The sequence below is a fragment of the Pleurodeles waltl genome, chromosome 6 (genome assembly GCF_031143425.1).
Source record: "Pleurodeles waltl isolate 20211129_DDA chromosome 6, aPleWal1.hap1.20221129, whole genome shotgun sequence".
Lineage (NCBI taxonomy): Eukaryota > Metazoa > Chordata > Amphibia > Caudata > Salamandridae > Pleurodeles > Pleurodeles waltl.
The window spans coordinates 1139540831-1139568392 of NC_090445.1; the positions used below are offsets into that span (position 1 = coordinate 1139540831).

General features: G+C 42.1%; 1 protein-coding gene across 13 annotated transcripts in view; it reads right to left on the bottom strand.

Annotated features, from left to right (window-relative positions):
- PAX2 (paired box 2) overlaps positions 1 to 27562 on the bottom strand; it is a 123399-nt gene that overhangs the window by 56581 nt on the left and 39256 nt on the right. For all 13 annotated transcript variants that reach the window (XM_069240358.1, XM_069240351.1, XM_069240348.1 and 10 more), the window contains exons 4-5: positions 21443 to 21528; positions 15530 to 15649 (exon numbers count right to left, since the gene is read on the bottom strand). In XM_069240358.1, the coding sequence (XP_069096459.1) occupies positions 15530 to 15649; positions 21443 to 21528 (206 nt within the window). The remainder of the gene's footprint in view (positions 1 to 15529; positions 15650 to 21442; positions 21529 to 27562) is intronic.

Consider the following 27562-nt stretch of genomic DNA (forward strand, 5'->3'; position numbering starts at 1 on the left):
ATGTCAGAATACCAATAACAAACATATCGTCTGCCATAAATACTGTGTGACTTCGCTGAATGTAGACTTTCAATTATTCACTTTGCTCTGAAGGGCTGATATTTTTTAAAACGATATTTAGGCCACAGCATTGAGGTACCTCAGCATCAAATAACAGATGTGAAGCAGCGAATCAGACCAGCCTGCCTGGAGGATGCATCTCTTTAGCTGCCACCATAACAATATATTTTACATTCGGAAGCATCAATACGCCTTGAACTCTACATGAGGCACTAGTGAATAGCCAAGAACCAGGACCACATCCTTCTTACTAAAACCGCATTGCCACAGGGTCATTCTTCATCGCAGTAGACCCTGCCCCATCTCCCAGTAGCTATGCCTTGGCCGGGGGATGGGAAGGCGTTGAGTCCATTGGAGGACAGCGTGAGGCTAGTTTATATTAACAAGATACACAGCGTAATCCAGCAATGGAGTCGAGCATACAAAGAGAGGTAATAGCTGGCTGCCATGCACAGAGCCGCTCAGGTAATTGGTTTATATATCTGGAAGCAGTGGTAGCAATCTCTGCACAGACAGACTAGCAGTAAAGTCTGTTCCTTGGGGCTATTTCCTTTGTCTTTTCAATTGCTTGAACATCCATGTGAGATACACAGAGAGAGAGGAGAGAGAGCGAGAGTGAGAGAGAAATGTTAATTTGTGAATTAATAGCTTTTCTCAGCGGAATTGTAAATTCAAATGTCACCTCACAGGACGACACTCAGGCTAGTCTGCTGAAGAAGCAGTGATAAGATACCCCCCCCCCCAACCAACTACTCTGCGCCCCCATCCCCCCTCCTTCACTTACCACTGCATACGCATCACCTCCAACACCCCGTCCTGCATAATGCGGCCTGCGAAGTCCATGACGCTACTTTCCGTTTATAAGAACACATAGAACACCCTGTGGGGTTGTTATAATGGCCGCCACCGGCACCGCTCCGGCCTCCTCCATGACACGTACCTCTCCACCCGCCTCCGTTTCGAAAACAATTTGGTTCCGAATCAGGTGACACGTTATCTCATAAAATCTCCTTTCCCATCAACGCCTCCCTCCACACACCTAGATCCTGTACTTTCCAGCGAAGATAAGTGCTTTTGAGGGCGGGAGGGGAAGGGTCGAGGGAGGGGCGGTGGAACGAGGCCGGAAAACTGAAACTGGGCTCGCGGCATCCATCTTGGCTTCAATAATGGTCGGAATTAATGGCCATGAAGTTAAAGTTAGCCCTGATACTCAGGACAGCATCAGAAGGAAAAGAGGCCGTCATTGTTTTCAGGCAGGAGGCGGGTCGGCTGCTGGAGAAGTTCCTGGATAGAGATTGAATATGCAATTTTCTTTCACCTTGCCACGAGCTGCCCTGGGCTGCCCCTGTCCTAATAATAAGAGACGAAAATTCTTATTTTCTCCGTTCCTGCGTTATCCGGCCCTCCCACTTCCCTTAAATCTTTCCAGAAATTAACCTTCACAATTGATTTTCACTTTTAAAAACAAATACAAGGAGACGATAAATCGCGAAGGGGAAAGCGCCACGCTGTGGTGAAGGATTACTGCCAGGTGAGGATTCTCGTTGCGTCGTACATTAATTCGCACGATTTTATTTAGTTCTGAAGAGAACATTTCCCACTTCTCATTGTTTACATTTGTTCTGTGCCCCGTTTGAAGCAAATGAGCTTGTTTAGGGACAAGAGAGTTCAGTTCCTCAGAATGGGCGGCTGGGCAGTGGCATTTGGCAGTGTCTTGTGACCGGCTGTTCCCCAGACCAGTTCTCTTTCAGGGGTAAGGGCTTGCCACACAATAAGCCCTATAGATGAAGCTGTCTCTTTGTGGCTTGCAGTGGACCAGGCACACACAGGATGGCATCGTTCCTGTTTTGAGAGGCACCTGCCATGAACATAAAAAACGGAGACAAGGTAGATTGTAGCGCAGTAACCGAGCAAGAGCAGCTCAGTGATGTCAGAAGACAAGAGAGGGGTTTGCGAGAAGGACGCTTCGAAACATGTGGGAGACAGATTGTCCCTACAAGTGCCAGGGGGAGGGATACTGCTCGTACCACGGAGACAGACTCCTGAGAGTGATACGTTCAGACACTCAATGGTAGCTGTTCAATTGCGCGTAAACAAAAACGCATTCATTCACTGGACTCGGGGCACAGTGCACCAGAGATGAGCGCCTTGGCCCGGAGACAGGCTTTTTATCCGGTGCGACACATGTTGGCAGCGTTGGTTGCTTGCAATGTCTCCAGGTTCAGCTAACTCTCGATTGTAAAGGTGCATTTTTACCTTTGATAGGTCTTAGAAAATAAGAAAAGGGACCATGTGAGATGGAGAACAGATTGTCAAGAGATGGAAGCTGGTGGGATTCTTACTCCGGGCTCATAGTATATTCTTTAAAAAAAAACAAGCACTTAAAAGAATGATTCCCTACGGACTAGAACCGCCGTTGCAAGAAACGGAGTACACCTGAGGTACAACAGGTTAATCGTGGTTTCGATATATGAACCACCCAGTAACACGCGGGTTACTCGCAGATTTCAACAAAGGCGGCCCGTCCACTGAGCTAATGGACCAACTTTTCACATCCTATCCGTTTCTACAATCCTAACAACTTCAACAGTTCTCATGCACCATGCAACACGTGCCGCACCGTGACATGTGCATGTGGTAAATTCTCTGAATGCCTTGTGCCTGAAGGGCTATCCTACAGATCTGATGCGTATGAAGGTCACATAAGTGTGTTAGTGGATACCTGTGTGTGTGTGTGTGTGTGGATGGGCACACCTGTGTTTGAGTACAAGACTAATTAAATGTAGACCCGAAGTATCGTACAGGCAGCACCCTGATGCCTGCATTTTGTTAACGCTTGGAAAGGCAATATCTCTAGTTCACCAATACAGGTGGCAACAAAGTACCAGGGAATGCATGAAAATACCTTTATGTTCAGGGAATGGGTGCGCTCTAACAGGAATCTGCTGTTTTGCCTGGAACACCGACAATCCTCAAGTTTTTTCTACCCGCTATGGTAACCAAAAGAAATTTGCGTCCAGCACGCGCAATACTAAAGACTGATGCTAAAATGGTGACAACGGCCTCTCAGTTTTCCCAAGTAGTAAAAAGAAGGAAGAGCCAGAATGTCCCAGGGGAAGAGAGCACCGGACACATGCTGACACAAAACACTGCAGGGAAAACACGCAACAAGCAAAGAAAGCACATGAGACTTGACACATGGCATTTCAGGAAGAGAAGCAGCCGCCGCTTTAATAGAAACATAGAAAGTGCCTGGTGTAGTTCAAGCGCTATGACACTACCAACGATAAAACATTAACGGCGCCACCTGGAGGCAGTCTCAGTGCCACAGTGCCACAGTGCAGGGGACTACAAGACTGTTGTGGGCTCATCCTTCGATAGAGCCAGGCACTGCAGGTACGAGGCACGGACAGGGAGACACACAGACCCGATATTGCTTGCTATTTTAATGTATTTACTTCCACTGGTGAAGCGTTCCCTTAGAGATACCACATCTGATAAAAGAGGTAGCACTTGTCAAAAGACATGCGATTCGGAGGCTCCCGTTCAGGAATTATAGAAGTACTGGTACATACTGTCCAGTAGACGTGTTTGCTCCTGAATAGTTCCAGTACCACTGAATGTATTGTAGCGGTGCTGAGAATTGCAGGTATTCTCCCTTTCACACTAAAAAGGTGCATGCGTTCAGTACCGGACAGCACCTGCCTTTTTAAAGCTTTGATTCAAGTGCTTAGTTTGTTAAAAAAAAAAAAAACACAAGTAGGCAAGCCAGGGAGTGTGATGTCTGTGCTGCAGAATGTGGACTCTGAATGGTTGCCTAATATGGATTCCACCTCAAGCCTCATTCTTCAGCATCCTCCAGTTCCAATCTGTTTCCCTCGCTAATGCAGTTTAAGTTTAATCACTCCTTTCTCACTGTTTATTTCTTTTCCTGTTTCTTGTCCCATGTTCTGCCTTTCTTTCTGTTGATCTGAGTCAATGAGTCAATATTGGAAGAGCAAGTGGCTCCATTTAAGACCAAGGAGCCAGCCCGGGCACACTCTCATAGTCAATAGTGATATGCAAAGAGAACAGCTTCCCAAAATGCTTTCTTGCCCAAATCCACATTCTTTCGAGACCTTGTACACATGATGCCACTCACAGAAAACGTTCCGCACTTCAAATAGCGGAGAATTTGCCATTCAATGAAAGAAAATCTCATAGTCTGTTTGATGTGTGAGACTTGCAACCAAAATAATTACCGCACAACCCGTGTTAATTGCTTTCTCTAGAGAATGTGTTTCCCATTTGAGATTAAAAAGTTTACTTAAGACAAGGTAGAAGGCAGAATCAAACCTCAACAATAACATTGTGGACATGCGCTTGCCTTTTACTTGAATATCTATTTCTACAGGTACATAAATAGGATCCTTTTTAACGTCTAGTTTGCAAAGACCTTGTGATTTTAATAAAATGAAACACTTAGGAGTTTTAGTTATAGCCCCTTCTAGCCTGCCCTCTTCAGCCATTGATCTGTGTGTAATTCGCATTTGTCTTCCATACACCACAGCAACCAGCATAGGGCAATGTGCCATCCCATTTCACCCGCTGGCATTCTGCTCTTTCACAAGAAGCACATTCACAAACAAAGCAGTTTCTTTCCATGTCATGGTCTACTACGGCAATGTGTGTGTGTGCTTTTTTTAAAGGTACTTTTTCTTTTAACCAATGTTTCTTTTTGATTTATCAGGAACCGACACCCTCCCCAGCAATAAACCTTGGCAAAACAAAACAACTGTGACAAAGCCAAAAGGCTGGAAGCCAACGCTATACCTACTGGCTTTGTCAATGCTTGTTTCTACTGAATGTAATGGTGGTGAACAGCGTGCCTGTAAGTTCTCTCAATAAGGAAAACAAGTGCTTAGGAAAATACAATTAGTTACCCCTGGATCACATGCTACTCTAGAGTGGGAGCAAGATCTCCAAATACCATAGCTATCTGCACTCCCTCTAGGTACCATTTTGACTCCTAGACATGATATATTTCAGAGAGGCTTGCCACATGGATGTACTTGAAGAAGTGAGTGAGAGTTTGTCAGAGAGCGTGAGAGAGAGATTGAGGCAGACATTGGTGATAGATGAGACAGTTTCTAGATACATGTGCCAACTGCCAGATATAGTTTTATAATACAAATGCTGCAGGGATAGAGACATGTTTAAGGCATAAATAGGGTGAACCCTCCTGTATGGCAGCATCTTAAAGTTGGCGCAGGTTAGATTTAACAAATTAGTCATCTTTTTTGATCCAATGCAGGTTAATTTTATCCCAAAAATCACGAATCGGGAACTGGCAGACACTAAGTGACAACAATGTCAAATAATTGGAGCACAAAATTGGAGGAAAGTTCTCACCAGCACACTGCTTTCAATCCGGGGCTATAAGCAAGCCTTCAGATGGGTACTGTGGTCTATCGGTCCTCAGGTCAGTGCCATCAGATTGGGCAACATTTTAGGTGATCATATTTTAGATTTTTAATATCAAAACCCTATACACGCTTCAAATGTTTTAGTACCTTCCAATACATCATAAATCAAATTGTCTGGTAAGACTATTTTCGGATAATTTTATACCATGTTCCCATTCCCCCCCCTCCCCCCCCCCTTTGATGGCTACTCTCATTCTGTCCAACCATCTCCCTGTTTCTTTTCGAGTCTTGTCTATGCCTCCACCATCTTTCCTCTCCCTCTTGCCTCAGCTCACACTATGAAGTGGATGGAGATTGGCAGGTGGCAGAGGGCTCTTCGTCGGCTCACTGACAGGAGGCTAAACAGAATAAGATCTGCAAAGACTCTTGAGCACATTTCAGGGAGTGGAACAACAATTATGCTGACCCGGCTACACTTTATTTGAGAACTCATTGTTGGAATAAAATCCAGAGGGTGACTGTCAAAAATGGCAGGCAGGGCACATCACTCATAGAAACAGAACAGAAGCTGAGAGGAGATTAACAGAGGACGTGTTCTCAGAAAATCAAGAAAAGTATTTCTGCTCATATTATCTTTAACAAAGGACAATGCTGAAATAGCATTATATTCTCAATGTAGTACAGAAACACCATAAGCTGCTGCTAGCAAATGAAAGACATCCTGGCAGAAAATTATCTTGCCTGCAGTTCACCGAGGGCTTAACTCTACACCTGTTGGTGTGAGGTAGAACATAGCTTTTGTTCTGCAGGGCGGACTAATCTGAACAGGACGTTGGTAGTTCTCCCAAAGAGAGAGGGTGCACATTTCTGTTTTTTAACTGTTCACGTTCTTTGCAGCATCTCCCCTGTGGATTTGTCATTGACTTGACACGATGTATGAATCATAAGGTTATCCTAGCGCTTTTGCTCCAAATAAAATTCTGAAGGTTATTTTCATGTTCACAATATATGTAAGCAGCTCTGTCGACTGTGACTTAATGTGCCTGCTCCAGATATTTTGTGCACAATCTGCAGTTAGCAAACAGATTCTTGCAGGGTTTTCAGGACCATCACATCCTTTCATCCTCACAGTGTGTATGACGTGACTACAATTGAGTTCATGGGAGCTCCTCTTATGCACAGATGCTGCAGACTGTTTGCTGTGATTGAGGGAGAAGGGGATTTGCCAGAAGAGAGAGTGAAAGTTGGGTCTTTATGGCATCACCTGAAAAAAATTATAGCACTTGGAGAAGGTGGGGGGGGCTTGATATTGGTATTGTTAATAAGCACTTGTGCGCTGTGTCACAAATGAGAAGAAATGAAGGGGCACCAGACGGAAGAAAAAGTAATCGGCAAGAAAGTTGGGGAAAGCACCCAATCAATGCAATTAGATCGACCGAAGGAAAAAAGAGGGGTGGGAGCATTTTCATCATAAAAGACCTCCATCAGGGTAGATTCATAAACCTGTTAACTGTCAATCCTTAAAAAAATACGAGGGTATGAGTTTGACGTAAAGGGTTTACCAGAAGAGGGATCATATGCAATGCGCCGGAAATGTCAGCTTCAGCAATAGCCTGATATTTGTAAACGCACTGAATAGGCTGCAGTGGGGATGCTCCTCTTCCTGGCATCATCAAAATGACAAAGATGGTGATTTCCCGGGGTGAGGAGGGGAGGATGAGTATTTTCAGCTCTGTTTACAATCAGGCATTGTCACTCTGGCTATAATCAATTCTTAAAATACATAAAGTTGGGGTTTGCATTTTTTAAATGCCGGTAGAAAAGGACTGGGCATGCCCATCCAAGGTGGCTAAACAAAGCCTTACAAGTTGGTGCATGGCTTAATCTTCTATTCCCGTGATTATGGCAGCCATCTTGTTCTTTCTGCCCAGCTTTATATCTGTGTTATATCACACAAGGCTAGGCAGTCGGCCCGAAAAAGTCAAGGTACACATTTGCAGTTTAACCTTTTCAATTTACTCTTCGCCCTGTGCTTCTGATGCATCTCTCTTGAAATAAATATAACATTTGTATAAGACGGGCTCTGGTAGGCCATGCCAAGATGCAGGCAATCATAAAGAAATAGCATGCTGAGTCTTCCGCATCAGAGGAGAAACAAAGGCTCACAGGGAAAGAATTCTTCCTCTGCACCCCGTGCAACCCTGCAGGATAAGACCCCATTGTCCGCTGCTGTAGCCGTACTGTGCATCACTCTGGCTGCCTTCACCGACCAGGGAGTTTGGCTACATCATCTTGACACATAATTATCTCCCCTCTTCTTAATCATCCCTGCTGCTCCTACTGTCTAATGCAAGCAACAGCAGCAGCAGCAAAGATGACACTGAAAGAGAAATCGCAGAGGGTGTATAGAGAGCTAGTGAAGGGGAATTGACTGTTCAGCAGGGAAAGGGCAGTGTGATGCAGTAAAAAACGGACAGCACAAGGGAAAGCCGTCAAAACAGGAAGTTCTAGTAAAAGAGCAAACAAACGATAATGAAAAGCTGGGAAAAAATGAAGTCAATGAAAAGGTAAAAAGGAGACAGGAAAATACTAAGAAAGGTAGTTCTAGAAAATCATAGCAGATTTTGCAGTGCAAGGAAAATACAGACAATGGGTGAGAGTTAGACAACACCTGGAAAATGATAGGGAAAAATGAGTAAATGAAAAAGAGAAAGAAAAAACAGGAAACTTGATTTTGAATTAAAGGATGGTCGGGATCAAGATACAGTACAAGAGTTCAAAGACAACAAAAAATAGTCCAAGGAACACCTAGACAGGAGAGACGAAGAACAACTGAAATAAGAGAGAGAAAAAAAAGAAAGCAATAAAAAGTGTGAAAATTGAAAGTCCAAGAAAAAGCTTAAAAATCCCAGGGTTAAACTAAAAAGGGAGTTCATGATAAAGATCATAAAATACTGTCAAGGGACCAATAAAAAGACCTGAGACGACAGTGAATGAAATAGACCTATCCAGAGGCAGTACAAGGGACATTTCTGATAATGACATTTCAAGAAAAGAACGGAAAAGTCAATCCAAGAAAAAGGTACTCAAGAGCTTGAAAAATGGCAGTCGAGGCAAATCAAAGACAAAAACTGTACTTTGAGAATGCTGTAAGACAATCATGTGAACATTTTTTTAAAACAATACGAAAAAAAGTCTAGACAAAAATGGTACAGAGAGGCCAAGAATTACAGAGTAAAATTAATGCTCAAAATAGCATGGTACAGCCCGGTGGTGCTGAGACTGAAAATAATTTAAGTAAGAGAAAAAATATATATAATTTTTTCAAAAGACTAAAAAAAGAGATAGCATAGGAAAATGAGAGATAAATCAACATCTCTTTCAAAAGAGACAAAAAAAAGATTCCACTCAAATGTTAGACAAGCATTTGCAATGCCATAGGTCTCGTATTTGTGAGAGTTAGAGATATTGGCGGTGTAAATGACAATGTCTTTTACCTATGTGTTTTGGTGTGTAGTGGATGTATGCCAGCTGCCACATCAACCCTTCCAGGCATGTCACTGTAGGAGAGAGGACACAACAAGCTCGCCATCTTGGGAGTATTTTTGCCTCATTCCTACAGACTAGCTGTGATACCCTTGAGATGCAACCCTTGCTAGTGTGTTTACCTAAACTTTTATAGCACCAAAAAAGCCAGAAAGAGGCACCTTTGTGGCATATAACACAAGGAATGAGGGGGTCAAAAGAGTTAGGAGCAGGAAAAGGGGGTAGCCATATATTTCTTTGTGTTAAACTTTTAAATGGCTTATGTATCTCTACATTGAGAATACCAGCCTAACTTTTAAAAACATTGACTGTATACAAAGAGAATAACAGAAGAGGCAGTTTAACTGAACAAATATGTGCAGATTGGTGAAACAGAGCTTTAGTGGTAGATAGGCTGACAGGTGAGGCATCTGTGACCTTGGGTCCGTGTTTTAAATGAAAATGCAGAATGGCTGGTACTCTGTATTCATTTAAAGCACTGCCATGGGTTAAAAGTCTCATGACAGCCCTTGGCTCAGGATTAGACTCTAGAACAGATACCTGTACCTGAATCTCCTGGACCTTGACAATGTCTTTACGGTGCATACATTTGTGCACTGGCTGATGGTTTTGAAGTGAGAATTATCTCTGTTAGGGCGGCTACTCAAAATTTGATGTTTTGGCCTTGCCATCTGGAACACTCAGAGTAAAGCGGGAAGCCTGGGCTTGGCAAAAGAGTGTTTTTTCACCTTGACCAGTGGTGCCCAGTGAGGCTCCTATAGGGCTGGTTCATTGGCTTTTTTTCGGGCTATGAAAAGGATTCAAGGGTATGTTTTGCTTGGGAATCCACGGTAGGTCCAGAACCATAAGATTAATTATGTAAAAATAATTTATATGGGACTTATTTACACAGTAGTTACCCTGCAAGCCTGGCATGGATGCTGCCTTCACAGTCCTTCAGTGAACATGCATTTTCTATAATGTTCTAATAACCTCAACATAAACCTATAATCTGTATATAGCACTTATGAACTGCAAAATACAAAATTACATAAAAAAGCTGTTGTGCAGTACACTGCTTCCTGTGTCACCTAGTGTTCTATAAATAGACCACTCTATGAGGTCACCAACATCTATCCTCTGCGAGCAAGGAGAATGACAACAGAGGCCCAAAGCAAGCATTTCCAGCAAGTAATAAAAAACAGTGTTCAAAATATTTGAATAGAAAATACTTAGGCCCACACAAATCATGAAATGTAAATTTACCCAGCCCGAAGATGCTATGCAGCAGCCGAGCCGCAGATGATCGTTTCAGAATGCAAAGACATGCAACTAGCAAATTAGGCCAAACTTCTGTGTACAGAAGTAAACAAAGGCTGTCTGACTACAAATCACCGGCTTCTTTTTAAATAGTATGTTAGAATTACAGAAACAAAACAGTAACCTAAATGTTCACAGGGAGGAGGGGGCACTGGGCTGCCATCCGGCTTCGAGTCATGGCTCCTCCAGTTATGTTCTATTCCTGTGTATGTGTGTGTGTGTTTTCTTTTTTGACAAGAGGGAACACATTCCCTAAGAAAACCTACAGCCTTAAGTTTACTCCTACATTAAGAGGTAGATTTTCAATTCTGATTTTGGAATTCTCAAAGAATTCCAGAAGTAATCCTGGGAGCCTGCAACAGTCACAATTTTTTTTAAAGTACTCACAATCGTAAGCAGCTACACATACATAAATGCTCATGGAAAACAATTTCATATGGGAAAAAATGATTACTAAGACATTTACCTTTTCTAACTTTTTCCCCCATTTCCCAAAGGGAAAATGTTTTTCCCGGTGGAAAAGCCACATCTCCAACAACTCCACAAATTTTAGGGATGTTCCTCCTCATTCTGTAACAGAGAAATGATTTACTCCAGTCTGTAACAAGTCCCTAAATCTGTAAGTCTCTAAACTGTTCCAGGCTGAGAATGTTTGTGAGTAGTAACCAATCCATACATTTGTCAGTATTCACAAACACTGTGTGGCATCCCCACCGTGGAATGCACACTCCACACCAATTAGAGCAGATTGACTGCAACGTAATGTTACATAATATTATGTGTATGTGTGTAAACTGAGTTATAAGCTCAACTTCAGATTCCACATTTGTAAAATAAGCTATTTACATAAGTTAAACCTGTTCATGCAAATGACAGTGAACCAGACAATGAGTGCTATGGGGCACATAAGCCCAACTTCCTGCTTCCAGGGAAATAATTTAACAAGTAAATCTAATGGGGCCCAATTAGATGCTGGGAAAAGGTTTACATTAAAAATATAACTGCAGACCAGGATGTGGACATTGTTCCAGCGAAGGGTTGCCACTGTCCACATTACTGTCATGGCATTGGATACTGCAGTGGTGGTGCCATGTCTTAAATCAAGCTGATCCTTGGTCCCCGTTCCGGTTTTGACAACAGTTTGGTGTGTGGCACAGCCATAAATGAGAAATCATACAGACATTTTCCAGCTTGCAAGCAGCTCTGTGTGAATTGTAATATTGAATACAATATTCTGAGACATGGTGAGGCACATTCTGCTCCATCATTTTTAGTTTGTCTGTGCCGTTACAGGCTGGGACAAACCCTGTGAGAATTAGTTTGGCCAAGCCATTCAATGGATTTTCTGTTGGAACAACTGGGCCAGGTAGCTGTGCAATTTTCAGCTTCCCGGGCAAAACAGAATTGTGCCAATGGTGCAGACCCCATATATGTTTTTTCGGTAAATTGGCAATAATTTCACCTAACCACTAGGTGACTCCATAAGGCACCTTCCTTATACCACAGGGCGTGGTTAGGCCATATATCCTCTGTAGGGGAACTTGTGCATCCTCAAATGCAACAAATGTAAAGAATACAGCATTAGTGTACTTCTGGTGTGTAGTCATTGAACGCACAATGAAAATAAGCTAAGACAGTCATGTCCCTCTCAAACAGTGACTCAGCCATGACCTTTCTTTAGGGCAAAGAAGGTGTCCAGAAATAGTCTGATCACGTGACAGGAATATTTGTGTGTATTGAAGATGTTGTGAACTGCTGCTCTGAAACAGATCAATGTTGTGGTGATGCTGAGAGCAGATGTGTCCAAGGGCCAGATGTATCAAAGCTTTTTGCATTCGCAAACGGTGCGAATGCCTATTTGCAGATGCAAAAAGCCCTTTCAGAATGTATCAAAGGCATTCTGAAGGCAATTTCAAGGAATCGCTAAAATAGCAATTCCTTAAAATTGCGACCCTGTTTAGAGAGTCGCAAATTGTGACTCTAAATAAGAAATCGCAAATAGGGAATCCTTATATGCGATTTCTAAAGCACATGTATGAAGCAATTCCTTAAAGCGAATTGGGCATTAAGGAATCGCTATTACCACCAAGTTGAACTTGGTGGTAACCATGTGCAAATTTTAATGCATTTTTAAAATTTACATGTAAAGCACACACATGCCCTTTTGACATGTGTGCACCTTACATGTTATTAAAAAATGTTTTGGGGTGCAGCAGAGGGGGCCTTAGGCCCCCAGCACCCTGGCCTTTGCATTTCGCAAAATTGCGAATTCCAGTCAGGAATTCGATATTTGGGACATGCAAAATATTCGCAAATATGGGCCGACAGGCCCATAGATGCGAATGGGGGCTGTATCGCAATTTGCGATTCAGTAATAGCATTTGCGATTTTAAAAAAATCGCTAATGACGAATCGCAAATATGATACATTGCATTTTGCGAATCAGAAATAGCGATTTCTTAACAATCGCTATTTCCGATTCGCAAAAGGCATTTTTCATACATCTGTCCCCAAGCCTGTGAAGAATAAATAGATGTTGCGCCAGCCACAAATTGTCAGTGCCTCACAAGTCATAAATAGGAATCGTGTACTACTTTAGAGAAAATATTAACTATTCTATTGGAAACCTAGACTGCATCATGTATACATGTGTATGTAGTGTGGCCGTAAAGATGCATTCCTCTTCTTAACCCCATCACACAAGTAATGCAATAACAATAATAATATAATTATAACAATCATTTATGTAGCCCACATTAAGCATGCTGTGTCTCCTCTTTGTGCATGTTAATTAGAGGAAGGGCCACTGGAATGATGCAGTCCTGTGACTCTGGCATATTCTGCAGAGAGACAGATCCTTTGCAGAGGACATCTGGTCACTCTTTAGTTGCTGGCTCTTGTAGTCCTGCATCAAACTGACACTAATAAAGAGAAATTGTTGCTCAGACGTATTAAAGTGTGTTAAATGACAAAACAGCAAAATAATATTGCCACTGAATGTGTAGCATTAAGCAGCATTATTTGTACTTTCTAGCTACATAATTCAGGCACCTCTGCCACACACTTTTGCCTGCCATTTGCTGCATAATTCCAGTAGCCCTGATAATAGGTGATCTGAAGAGACACAGTCTCGGTGTGGTCGTACTTCTCAGCACGGTTTACTCGCTAACAAGGCTTACAGGGCTATTTCTTAGAACCCACATGCCTTATAACCACTTTGATATCTTCAGCTCATCAATACCGATGTCACTGGCCCCATACGGCCAACGAACACCGTTATTTACTTGGATGGCGAACATACATTTCGTCCTGTACAACTGGACGCCACCCCCGTTTTTTGAATGATCCTTTTCATACTAGCCTTGATAAAATCAATGTGACGAAACACGTGTCGGCTGTAGCTGTCAATGGGACTCTGTTGATAAGAATAAAGTATATCTCCATTAACTACGTGACTTTGGATTTTCATTTTTTCTCCACTTGGATGAACTTGGCTGGACTACCTTTTTGGTGTGCCCTGGTTTATAATAACAGCTAGAAAAATGCATGTGCATGTCAAAGCCTAAAGAAAGTCAACCCAAGGAAAAGACTAAAAACAAAAAGGAGTGTAAGGAACATCTCCAAAATCAGAGTCCATTGAAAAGAGGGTGAAAAAACACTATCCAACACACCTAAACACAATATGGGAAAAGACTGACACATAAATAGTTAAAGGAAAAAACAATTGTATATAAATCCTAAACAAAATCCTTAGGAAAATGGAGTGACATGTGACAGTTCAAGAAAAAAAGCTATAACAATATAAAAAATAGCAATCTGAAAAAAGACTGGAAAGGGTAATAAGAGAGCACACGTGTAACTAAGTACAGAGAACAGTGATGAAAATGCACACAAAATAATATTTTGTGCATTTTTCTCTAAGCCATCAACCAGCTGGCTACATTTTGAAACGAAAAAATCTCATGTTATGCTGACTAAGCTAATAGTCCAAAACCACCCTTTGTATTGTACAGGAGAAAATATAAATTGCCCGAGATCACCCAGCTTCCCCCTCAGCTCACCCACTCCCCATCCCGCTGAAGCTTTATATGAAACAAAATCATCATAGAAACAAAGCTCTCCAACAGCTAGGCCTCATGGGCATCTGGGAAGCACACAGGATCATTTGTCCTACTTCTGTGTCACCAGCTGAAGATGGCATTTATGTATAGGACTGCAGGGCTTATCGTTAATCGCCTCCCAGACCTTTGAATCGTTCTGTAGTGAATAGATTCTAAGGTGAAATAGAGCTGTTGACCGCTAAACAGCGACCCTTAACCAGTTGAGGACCTGGGTGTCCGTTCTCAGTCAGGGAGTAGGATCTAGGCTGCAGTTTTAGGATATTCAGATAAGATAACTTTAAATGGAATGCATCTGAAAGGCCCTCATTTATATAGACTCCAGCGGCTATCCTGAGAGTCTAGCATGGTCCCACCCTAATAAATTCCCGTTTCACACCTCCTGGGGGCTAAAGTAAGATGTTGAGCTTTGTGAAACGTGTGACAGTGTGTATTGACATAGTGAAGTTGCACAAGTGCTTCTCAGTAGCGGCGTTTAAATTGATTGCTAATTTACCAAACTATGCACATTTTCACAAAAGTATATAAAATATCATTAAATTCACCTTCCGCTATCTTGTGTGAAAACAGAATGTTAGGGAATATACAAAGGCATGTGAAATACTATCAGGAGAGTGTTTCGAGGAGAAAATGCCTGTCTTTGAGATATTTTCTACTTAAACTCAACACATTCTCTGCTGAGACAACAATTTCATGCAAATAAAACAAGAAATCGACAGAGCCTATCTCTCACTCTCTGTGATGCCAACGCAACTCTTCTCCCCTGTAGGGATGACCTCGCTTGCCCACAGTTCAGTTCTCGGGCACAGGCTACCTCTGAGTTTGGTTACAGTTCGTTCCAGCAGAGAACAGTGTTAAGTTAGCTCCAACGGTGGGTGCCCCGGCACTGCCCCCAGATCAGGTGTCTGGAAACAGGACACTGTCATTAAAGACTCGGGAAGAAGAACCTCCCGGACAGCAGTATGGTGCTTGAAACCGGCCCTTGATGCTAAAATTGATCTGGCCTCCGAGCAGCTGGAATGCCGGAGCGTGAAATCAGAGCCTGTTCACAGGTGACAAAGGATAAAAAAGGGAAGGGTGAGGTTCGCTCTTCTGCCCTACCTTCGTCGCGTTTCCTCTTCTCGCCGTTGGACCGCGGGATGCCCAGGATCCCATTAATGGAGTAAGAGCCCACTGGATCATTGGCGGCGCTGGATACGGGAGGGGATGCTGTGTTGGGAACTGGACAAAATGAAAAAGGGAAAAAAAAGATGGCCATGAGGTGAGCAGCATACCACCTCCCTGGACTTTTCAGTACTCAGTACATCCCACCAGAGGATGGCTCCACCCTGTACCATGCATGAGGATACTGACAATCCACTGCTTTTCTACTAGTAACTTCTCAAGATAAGCCGCCTCCCCACTTGCACATCTACACTCCTGTAGGTCTGTGATCGAGTTGACAAGCAGGCTGAACTGTAGTCTGCAGAGGATGTTACTTTGCAAGAAATCCTGGTAGGAAAAGTATACCGTTCTTATATTGTGCTCCATTTATCACACTAATCTCCAACTATGACGTTGAAAGTGAGACTCTTGACATCACTCATAACTATTAAATAGCATTATTTATATGTTTGGCCACAACTGTGGACAGTGCTTTAACCAAAGGGTGGTATTTTTCTAAAGAATGTCGTGTCACCAGTTAAGACATAGACAAGGAAAGAAGTTCAGTCCATGTTTACCAGACTGGACTAACCTACTCACACTTTGGACGCAATCGGATGCGATATGTAATATGATCCTTTCATGTTAGTTAATCCATCCAATATGACATAAACCTAATAGTGTGGATTGGAAATACTTGATGGGTGTGGTTTATATCTGGGGTACTGTGGTAAAATTGTTGCCTCTATAACTAAATATAGGAGTGGTGACGTCATCTATGATGTAATGAATGATGTAACTTTTAATGCCATATATGAGATAATGTTTGATGCTATGAAGTAATTCCTGAGATAATGTGATATTGGTGGCTCAGGCCAAATGTCCATGTGGAACGATTTGTTGAATTTGCAATTTTAATATTTCCTTAGTTTCTAGGTCTTGCTAGAGACCTCCTATAATTACATTTTCCAAATTAATACATATTCTTCTCTTTCCGAATGTAACAAGGCCACAACATAACAAAGGGTCTGGTGACAAGCAGTAAACTACCAAGATGAGGGCTGAGAGGCTTGTTTGCAAACTTTACTGGAACCCTGGACGGCATTGTTAGATCACATTACAATAAAATGACACAATCATCTTTCACTCCTCACCAATACTTTTCATACAGTCAAGAAAATTCGGTCAGATCATGCCAATTCTGAGAAATCTACTTTGGCTGCCATCACCGGCAACGATAAAGTTATAATTATGCATTACATAGCCAATCCCTTCATTATTTCTGGGGCAAAATAGGACTCGAAAATCAAAATCCCTACATCTCGAAGTATCTCAACTCAAAAACACTCTTGCACAGGCAGACTTCTCTGGTGATGCCACCTCTGCTAGGATCTCTTTCCCTCTTGAACTAAAGATAAATTCACCCTTCTGACATCCCAAAAATAACTAGAAACACCTCTCGTCCACCTCTACTTGAATTAATTCGCACTCTTCCATTTCAATATAACTGACACATTTATGTCCCAATCGTTGTCAATTTCCTGCTACTTAAGGTGTTCCAAGACCTGCTATCAAACCTATTGCAATATCCCTTCTAAATGTGATCTTGTTGTTTGTGATGTACTCCATTTAAGTTCCTTGCAAAGTGCCCTAATTCACCTTCTGGTGCTTATGCACTACAAAAAAACCTGTTAATAAATCAAAAAGATATTCCAATCCCACTACCTTATATTAAATTATGTGTTTTTCAACCCTCACAAAGGTTGAAAATCGATAACTAATCGGATTAATTCATGATCATTCGAAAACTGTGGCTGAATGAGAAATATTACATCCTATTCATGTAATACTTATTTAACCTATATTACTACTGCTGCACGTGAACCATTGGAAGCTAATCAGGTAATATCTCTGTAACCTTTATAACAATTGATAAATGTTAAAAATAGTATCCAGTTCAGGTAATACTTATGTAACCTTTACAACTATTGTTGTGCCAAAGCATAGCACCCTAGTTAAATATGTAATACTTCTGTATCTGTGCTGGAGATACTGAATGTTAGCCATGGTATCTCATTCGGGCAATACTTCTGTGACCTTTATAACCATTGCTGAACATGGAGCACAGCATCCTGTTCAGGTAATACTCTGTGACTGAACTTGGAGCACAGCATCCTGTTCAGGTAATACTCTGTGACCTTTATAAGCATTGCTGAACATGGAGCATGGCATTCTGTTCAGGTAATACTCTGTGACCTTTATAAGCATTGCTGAACATGTAGCATGGCATTCTGTTCAGGTAATACTCTGTGACCTTTATAACCATTGCTGAACATGGAGCATGGCATTCTGTTCAGGTAATACTCTGTGACCTTTATAAACATTGCTGAACATGGAGCACAGCATCCAGGTAGGTAATACTCTGTGACCTTTATAAGCATTGCTGAACATGGAGCACAGCATCCTGTTCAGGTAATACTCTGTGACCTTTATAAGCATTGCTGAACATGGAGCATGGCATTCTGTTCAGGTAATACTCTGTGACCTTTATAACCATTGCTGGACATGGAGCACGGCATCCTGGTCAGGTAATACTCTGTGACCTTTATAACCATTGCTGAACATGGAGTATGGCATTCTGTTCAGGTAATACTCTGTGACCTTGATAAACATTGCTGAACATGGAGCACAGCATCCTGTTAAGGTAATACTCTGTGACCTTTATAAACATTGCTGAACATGGAGCACAGCATCCTGTTAAGGTAATACTCTGTGACCTTTATAAGCATTGCTGAACATGGAGCACAGCATCCTGTTCAGGTAATACTCTGTGAATGAACATGGAGCACAGCATCCTGTTCAGGTAATACTCTGTGACTGAACATGGAGCACGGCATCCTGTTCAGGTAATACTCTGTGACTGAACATGGAGCACGGCATCCTGTTCAGGTAATACTCTATGACTTTTATAAGCATTGCTGAACATGGAGCACGGCATCCTGTTCAGGTAATACTCTATGACTTTTATAAGCATTGCTGAACATGGAGCACGGCATCCTGTTCAGGTAATACTCTATGACTTTTATAAGCATTGCTGAACATGGAGCACGGCATCCTGTTCAGGTAATAATCTATGACCTTCATAACCATTGTTGAAGGTGAAGCTTTACATCCTAATCAGGCAATACTTCTATAAACTTTAGGAGAAAAGAAACATCCTTTAACTACAGTTATTAAGAGATAACCTTCCGAATAATGATGACTTCCCTGTTATACTGGGGGTCCAGACATCTTTTGTGGTGGGCTTTAATTTTAATTACACCCTAAACACGCACAAAATATTTCAGTAACTAGGAACCTGCACTGTTTGATGAACGGAATCTGCAAGTGGCACTTTAGGAGGGCGCCTGCTCATTTCCACCAGAATGCCAATGGTTTTAGGGGTGCAAAGTCGTGAAACTCTGCCTCCTCCTCAGAGAAAGAGATATTGTGAGAGAGAGAGAAGGGTGCAAGCGGGACAAGAGAAAGAGGGGCAGAGATAGCGGGAGAAAGGTGGGGAGAGGGAGAGAGGAGAGACAGCGAGAGACAAAGAGATATTGAGAAGCATAGAGACAGACAATAAGGTTGAACGACTGAGAAATAGAGAATGCAACAAAGAGTGAGGGTGACACAGAAGCAAGGTCAGGCTGAGAGTGGGAGAACAAGGGAGCGAGATCTGCCAAGTTACACTTTCCTGCCCATCACAACAATTTCATGCGAGATCTAGTTATTAAACAATTGACTAGGCCTATAAACCCGCGCCCACAACTAAGGAAAACATAACAGCGCAACAGAAAGAAAACAAAAATGGGACAAAAGGCCCCTTTCTGCAATACCAATAATTTAACTTGTGTGATGAAGGCCATGGTTGTTTCCAAGGTCTGCAGCATGAAATGATAGGGTCCCACACGCAAATGCCCCCTCCTAGCCTGGGGAAGAAAGCCCCAAAGCCGGAAGGCCCAAGTGGCATCTGCATTTTTTTTAATCACTACAGCAACAATTACTTTTTTCAATTAAGTCTCCTACGTTCTGCCTTCCCCCCACCCGAGATTAGCAGTGTAAATTTGCTAGACCAAATTAAAAGGGACTTGTTGCCTGAATGCAATAAACAGTGCTGTGCATGTTACACGGAGTTCGACGCCCTGGGCGCTTTGCTTAAGAACCCTACTCCTGCAAAACACAGGCGCTGATCCACTGCGTAGAAGATCGCAGCACGAAGCCAATTACAGGGTCCTACTAGAATGGTGGACCTGTTTTATAAAGTGCCCAGAGACACGTTTGTGGGGGGAGACAGGCTCTCCTGACTATCGAGAACAGCGCTTCGCGGCCACACCAGTAGTATAAAGTACTGTACGGTGCTAATATACAATGGGATATTAAATTATAGCTCCTCTCTACGCTGCTTTTCGAGGTTCTACATCCCATCTCCTATTGTCGGTTCCACAGTTAGGAAGACAGCTCACTCCTCATTTGCAGGACCGAATACGGTGGTTTCTCTAACCAAACCACTTTATAATAACGAGTGTCAAAACCTGTTCTTATTTTCAGGGGCACAATTTGAATTGTGTGCTCACTGTAGGAAGACACACCGACTATAAACATGGTGCTTAGTTCAGCCAGACACATAAATCAGCTATAAACCCAGCAATTGTATTATTTGCCCAATTATGAAGATACATCCATACATGCATACATACATACAGAGGCCATCTGTCACACATCTTCGTTCACTGTTCTGTTTAACACTCATTCACATTTTGCCTTAGCCTACCACAGCATGCAGCACTGGGCAATGGTTCAGCCCACTTCATCCATTGGCTGTCTTCCAATCTGAGTGACAGCGTTTCTCCTGATTACCTGGGCACAGCTGCATGAAATGGAATGTTCATCGGTGCCAGAGGTGGTGTGCCTGGGCTGATGTGCCACTCTATAATTTTATTTGTATAGCTTTGTGCTGTTTACTGTGTATGGCATGGTTGGAAAAAAAAACAATATGCTTGCCAGAGCCAGAAGTATTGGCTTTTTCAATAGTTTTTCTTCTGGCTACCGGCAGTTAGAGAGACTATAAACACTGGACTGTTTATACCATGTGCTTTGGGCCCAGTAAACACATATTCAGTGACTATAACCAGTGTTATCTGCTTTGGTCTGGTAGAGTTTATTCGCAGTTTGTGGGTTTATAACGTGTGTGTTGTTGCACCGAGTGTAAGTCCTAAAAACAAACTGTCATGCAAAAAAGAACCCACACAGACTGTAGAGATAAACTGCTGTTTCAGGTGATGGTCAGACAAGCACACACAAACTAGGAGTGCTACATCGGTATACTTCCTGTTTGGTTGAATGTAGCCTATTACAAGTTCCTGTCACATGAAACCCCATATTATTACCTTGTTGTTAAACTAAAGGGAGCAGCGAGGCCTCTTCCAAGCAAGGGTGCAGTAGGTGGGCTCACAACCTATGAGAGCAGTGCCTCGTATGACCATCTGCCTCCTCTCCGCATGGATCATATGCAGGTTAAGGACAATGACCTGCAAGCCACAAACTAGCACACCAGACATGTGCGTGTTTTCCTTAGTGTGAGAATAAGGTAGCCTATATTATCTCAGGTGTAGAGCACACTCACACGGTTGCCTCTTGCATTACATTTCTCTACCCTACAGTTTTTTTCTGAGATATATACTATCAGCTATATTGCTAAATTCTGCATGTCAAGTGGTTCACATGGACGAGTATAGTGACCGCTGTTCTGCTGCAAGGCATACACATTTGAAATGCAAACACACAGCCTTACATGCCAAGTCTGTCAATTCTTTTCTTTTTGTGTGCTCTTACCAATGGTGTGGCCTGGCGCGCTGACTGGGGTGCCTGTTCCATCGGGTGTTGGGTGGAAGGGCTGCTGAACTTTCGTTCTGATGATCCTACAAAAGGAATGGGAAGACTAGGTTAACACTTCAAATACTTTGTACCCATACACATGTCTGTCTGTCTGTCTATCTATCTATCTATCTATCTATCTATCTATCTATCTATCTATCTATCTATCTATCTATCTATCTATCTATCTATCTATCTATCTATCTATCCATAGATTACTCTACCATATCTTTCATATGACCTCATTTGATGAACATTCTTCAAATCCATCCCTAACCACAACCCTCCTTTCTTCAAGTGCACCAGACTTCTAAAGGTTAAGAATAAATTTATAGGAAAACATCCTGTCTGTAGCTTACTTTTAGCCTAATGGCGAAAATACTGACTGATGCCTCTTCTTAATACTTTCTACCAACGCCAATAACCTCATTACAGAAGAGACCTGATGAAGTTCCAACATTTTTGGAGAGGCTTTTGGAAACTGACAATCTGTCATGCTCGTCTACACTTTTGCCAGTCAGTGCTGAATTTCTAGTTCACACAGCCATCCTTCTAACATGTAAGCCAATTGCAATGACACTTACTAATTGGGCATGTACGAAACTGTATAAATGAAATGAATCAAAAGTACATCAAATGTAGAATATGATGTGATCTTGATTGCCTTGGGTTTACTTTTCTTGTCTTTTGAACCATAGTCCATCAAGCAACTGTGACTTTCACAGGTCGCTATGTTTGGTCATTGAAGTACAAAGGGCGCTGAGGCCCTTTATGCATATGCAAACACAAGAGAGATTAGGAGAGAAACCTGAGCTTGCATTCGTACCCGCATTTTTTTACCTTTTGGACCTAAAAAACAGAACCGTCATAAACACAGCCCCTGAGGTATAGGCAAAGGGTTAATGGCAGGGGTGAGTAGAGATTTTCATCCGAAGGCACAGGTTATTTATGCAGAAAATTCGAAGTTTATCGTTTCCCATAAAACTGACAGGTGACTAACTGGGTGCTCCTCAAGTAAAGTAACAAGGGAAAACGTGAAGATGGTTGCCTGCTGGAAAAACCATGACCAATGAACCAATTTAGAATTTTACTTAAATTGAAACTTTGTTGTTTTGGAGTTATGTAAAAGTGCAGAGTATGCCACATACGAAGAGCTGAAGAGCCAAACTCTGTGTCTACTATTCGAATCACACGGTATAGACCAGAAAATTAAAAGGAATGAAGAAAACAAGAAAACAACCAGAAGTGTAAGGAAAAGTTTAGTGGAAAGAGTCATTTAGCAGCTTAACGCAGTTATACAAAGATTGCGTGGAAAGCTGAGAATTAAAGTCAGAAACTCGATCATCACTGGCTAAGAACTTAATTTACACATAAGAGTAAATTTTGACTAAGCACCTAATTTATATATGAGTAGACGCAATAAGCACCTAATGTACATGAGTAGATCCAGACTCAGCACCTCATTTATGTATGAGTAAATGCAGATTAAGAACCTAATTTGTTTATGAGTAGATCCAGAACAGGCATCTACTTCATATAAGGGTAGATTGAGGCTCAGCGCCCCATTAACACATTAGTAGATCCAGAATGTGAAGTACCCACTTTCTAACACTGAACATCTTCTAACTGCCCCTTTCTAATCTTTAACAGAACCATTGCTGTACTACAAGTCTGAATGCACCGGCAACAAAAATTCATCTCTGGTGACTGTACCATCTTCACCACTACCTTCCTGAAAAAGCAGGATCTCCTTTCAATCTACCGGACCTCTTACTCGCATTTTTTCAAGGGCACAGTGAACTTATGGAATTTTCTCAGTGCAATTGTACATTCACCACGTCAATGATTCACCGTCAAGTTATAATATCACCATGACGACCTAGGCTTCCCTAACAATGGCTTGGCTTTGTGTTTGTCAAACTGCTGACCCTTGGCAGACACTCTGAGGTTTCGAGTTCAAAGCACAAGAACTTTTTTGCAGTTTACCCTGGAATATCTTTCTAATGTTCAATGTGTTCTTCCTACTCTGTGCTCCTCTACTCCAATGCCCCTCTCTGTATCTTTGGCCAGAAAATCTAAAGTTTCTTCCACAAACTTGTGGAACTCAAGACAAAAAACTGAAAACGCCACTACATACGCTGGCTGATTAGCACCACCAGTGCTCTGGTGTCCACTTTTACAAGCTTGTATGAGGAGTAATGACCAGATGGTGGGTTTAAAGGTGTTCAACCGTAGGGAGTGCTTTCCATATATGTCTATCGGACAACCTTTTTGTAGACTTTGATGGCAATTTTGAAGTATTACATTATGTGAATCATTTTCTCCACTTCCCTTCTCGGTGAACCTAGCCTTACTGCCTTGGAACCTTCTTTTTACAAGCCAGGTTCACTACAAATCTATCTTTTCAGAATTCTTCGTACTCCTGCACCTTCCTTCAAGACCATATCTTGTGGACATTCAGTTGTAAGAGTTGTTTTCCACAAGTACTTTTATTTACTCATCCCACGCCTTGCGGATAAAAGCAAAAATCACACCACAGGCCTATTTAATAATAGGTGGAGAGGGTAGATTTTGAGCAGGCTAATGTTTTAGGCGGTGTGTGGAATTTCCTATTCCTTCAAAATCTGGTGAAATTCCATTAAAATGTCATTAAATTATTCAAACTTGCTATGCTGGGGTGAAATGTGGTTTTCTGGTATCTCTTGTGACTTTTCCTTAAGTGAGCACACACTTGCTTGAAAAAGTCTGGAAAGATACGCCAGGAGACTCTCTCTGTGAGACATTTTCTGCGCGATCCAATTTTCAGTGGTTTGTCCAAAGACTTTTTATACCAGGTGCACATGTAATTAAAAATAGTAAAATTGTATTGTATAAAGCAATATTTTTTATAAATTTTGTGAATTTGATTTAACATGAAATTCAGTTATTTGGGTGATATAATTAAAATGTTAGCAAGACCTAAGACTCATGTAGCCGGTCTAGGAGCCTCGACTTTGGCCCGAGGTGCCAAAGCCACTGCCACAAACTCCTGTCTTCTCTATTCAGCAACAAAGAATTCGTTTACCGGATGACCCCTTGTCCTTAGAGACATCATGAGCAAGTCTTGGGATAACTCAGTGTTTTCTTGAAGTTCCGGGTTGATCATAATGGCTCATAAAAGGAAAGCGGAACTGGAATAGGATGTTTGTGGTGACATGAAACCGTCTGGAAATGTTAGTTGTTGGAGACCTAATGATCATGTTTTCATGGTCCCAATTCCCAGGGGAAGTGACATCATATGCGCTTTGAACCGCAAATGGCGATAAAGGAGCCTGCATGGCAAGACATTTAACACCAGCAACCCACTCTTTTTAGACAATGGTTATTCGGCGGAGATGCGGTGCCATGTTTCAGTGATAAAAAAAAACACACGAAAAAGCCTAATAAAAGCAGAAAAAGATAAAGACATACACGCTTTTTTAAAAATCATTACTTAAAAGCAGCAGCATATCAGTAGCCACCCTATAACGAACCCTAAGTGGCAAACCAGGACGCAGTACGTTTAGCTGAAGAAGTCTGGCCAGAGAACAAATGGTTGGTGGCGCACCCCTGGGCCCTGGTGCCACTGCACCTCTTTCACTATTGATATCTTCGTCCGTGCTCCCCACCAAGAAAGGCAAAGCAAGTTCAAACCTAGTTGCTATATTTAATGGAGGTGTCCACACAAATTGAATTTTTTTCATAAATGTCAGCAAAATTAATTTCCCCTATCTCTTGAGACATCTTTACACAAAAACATACTTTAGGTCTGAGAGCCATGTGAAATACCAGCAGTAAACCTATTACTGGATTAAATGTCTGGTGCTACATATTTTATGAGCAAACTACTTATTGCCAAAAATGGTGAGAAATTTGGCTCTCATGAACTTCTCGAATTTTCGTAAAAAGGAAATATTAACATATTACAAAATCTTCGAATTTCCCAAAATTCAGAAACGAAAACATTTTCTGCCAGTCCTGATTTTTAGAATCCTTTGCCAGTTTTAAGCAGCTCCTTTTCATAGTTTGCTTTATCTCACCCATCTCGTGTGTTACTGTCACCCTCATCATCATCCTACACCCCCTTCCTGTCCATTTTCATTTGCAGTCTCCTTAGATCAACCCCCGAAGTGTCACGTGGCCTGTGTTAGATTATTGATTCCCCCAGCCGCAGGTGACCACAAGGTCTGCAGGTGTTGCAGGCAAAGAGATGTCAAGAGAAAGCAATAAATAATTTGTGACAGAAAAGCTATAGTGCCAGGATGCTGAGCGCAAGCGCCACATCACTAGCAGACTCCGCTTAGCGCAGTGACACCGTACGAGAGGTTAAGCGTCCAGTGCAACCGTACACCTGACCAGGAGCGGGACAGGCTGCACCGAGCTGGTATCTCACTGCCTTGGGCCAATCACATTCATCTTATTGATTGAAATTCTAAGTGCAGAGATCTCACTACAGCTGAGGAAATCCAGAACTTGAGAAAGAGTTACTCTGCCCATAATAAATTAAATACAATTCCAAAACTTGAGAAAGAGTTACTCTGCTGGCAATTAAGTAAATAGAGCTATAGACAAAGAAATCGTTATTTAGCCGGTTTGAGATGGCGGTGCCCAATGGCCAGCTCTTTATTTGTGTGATTAATAGTGTTGCTTTGTAGAGTTGACCACAAAAGGTCTTCAGGAAAGATATATACACACCAAATGGGCCACAAAGCACCCACAGCTAAATTTGTAAACATATAAGACATAGACTTTGTTATTTTTGTCTGCTACAGCCATATGTGGAGTATTTTCATGTGATCAGAGTGAATGTACCTCAACTACACTCAAAGTAGCTGCCATTTTGCCATATTCCCTAACACTGGCTATTTATGTGGGGGTGGTGAGTCACTCCCACCTGATAATTCAATAATGGGTGTTGGTTGTGCTCAACTCAATGATACAGGCTTGTCCATCACCAGAGCATGAAAGACTAAGGGGCAGATTTATAGAAAGTGGCGCAGAGAGTGCAGCGCCACTTTCCCTGCGCCCCTTAGCACACTCCAACTGCCACCATGTGGGTGCTATATTTAAAATATGGTACACCATGGCGCAGGGTTTGGGCAATAGCGCCACTTGTCATGACGCTATTGATGTACTCTGCAGGAGTAGCGCCAACATATTTTAGAATAAAAGCCCCCTTTTAATGCCTGCTGTTGAGCAGGCGTTAAAAGTGCCATAAAAAATGGCGTAAGGAAATCTCATAGATTTCCTTACGTCATTTTTTACGGCTCCCCTAATGGGGAACGCCCCCTTTGCATACATTATGCCTGTAGCGCAAAGGGTTGCGAAGTGGTGCAATGCATGCATTGCGCCACCCTGTGAATAAGGCACAGGGATTTCAGCCTCGTTGGACCACATTAACGTAAAAAACAATGATGTTAAAGTGACACAAGATGGCACTAGGGCATTATAAATATGCCCCTAAGTTGGCAAAGCCTAGGTTCAGCATATGACAAGCATTTTACACACAGAATTCTCACTAGGTTATATGTTAAGTACATAGATCCTCGTGATGCGGTGAGGAGAAATGGAACCAACAAGTGACCAGGCGGATGGGAGTAGAAGCCTTCAGGAGTTGAAACTGCAAAAAGCCTAAAAATCAGGGGTGTGGTGAATGTTAATGGTCGCTTCCATTCGATTTATTGTACAATTATACTGAGGGGGTCTAAGAAGATATGGGTGGATTTCTTTGAGGGTCTTAAGGTGGCTATGAGCAAGCGCTCTTTGCTATGGACAATGAGTGGTGCTTGGGTGAGCTTGTGGTGCTTACGGACCATATGTTCACCATTGTACACGCCAGTAAAATGACCTGAGGGCGGCCTCAGTAGCGTTATCACCAAGCACAGAACAGTCAAATGATGGGGGCAAAGGGAAGGCATATTTTTCGGTATTATTTTCACACTTTTAAGTAAAGTTTGGAGTCAGAAGATGTTGGGAATGTTGAAAATAAATTGAGACCGACTATAATTGAGTTTGAAGCAGTGCAACATACACTTTAGAACAAAACTTGTAACTTAAATG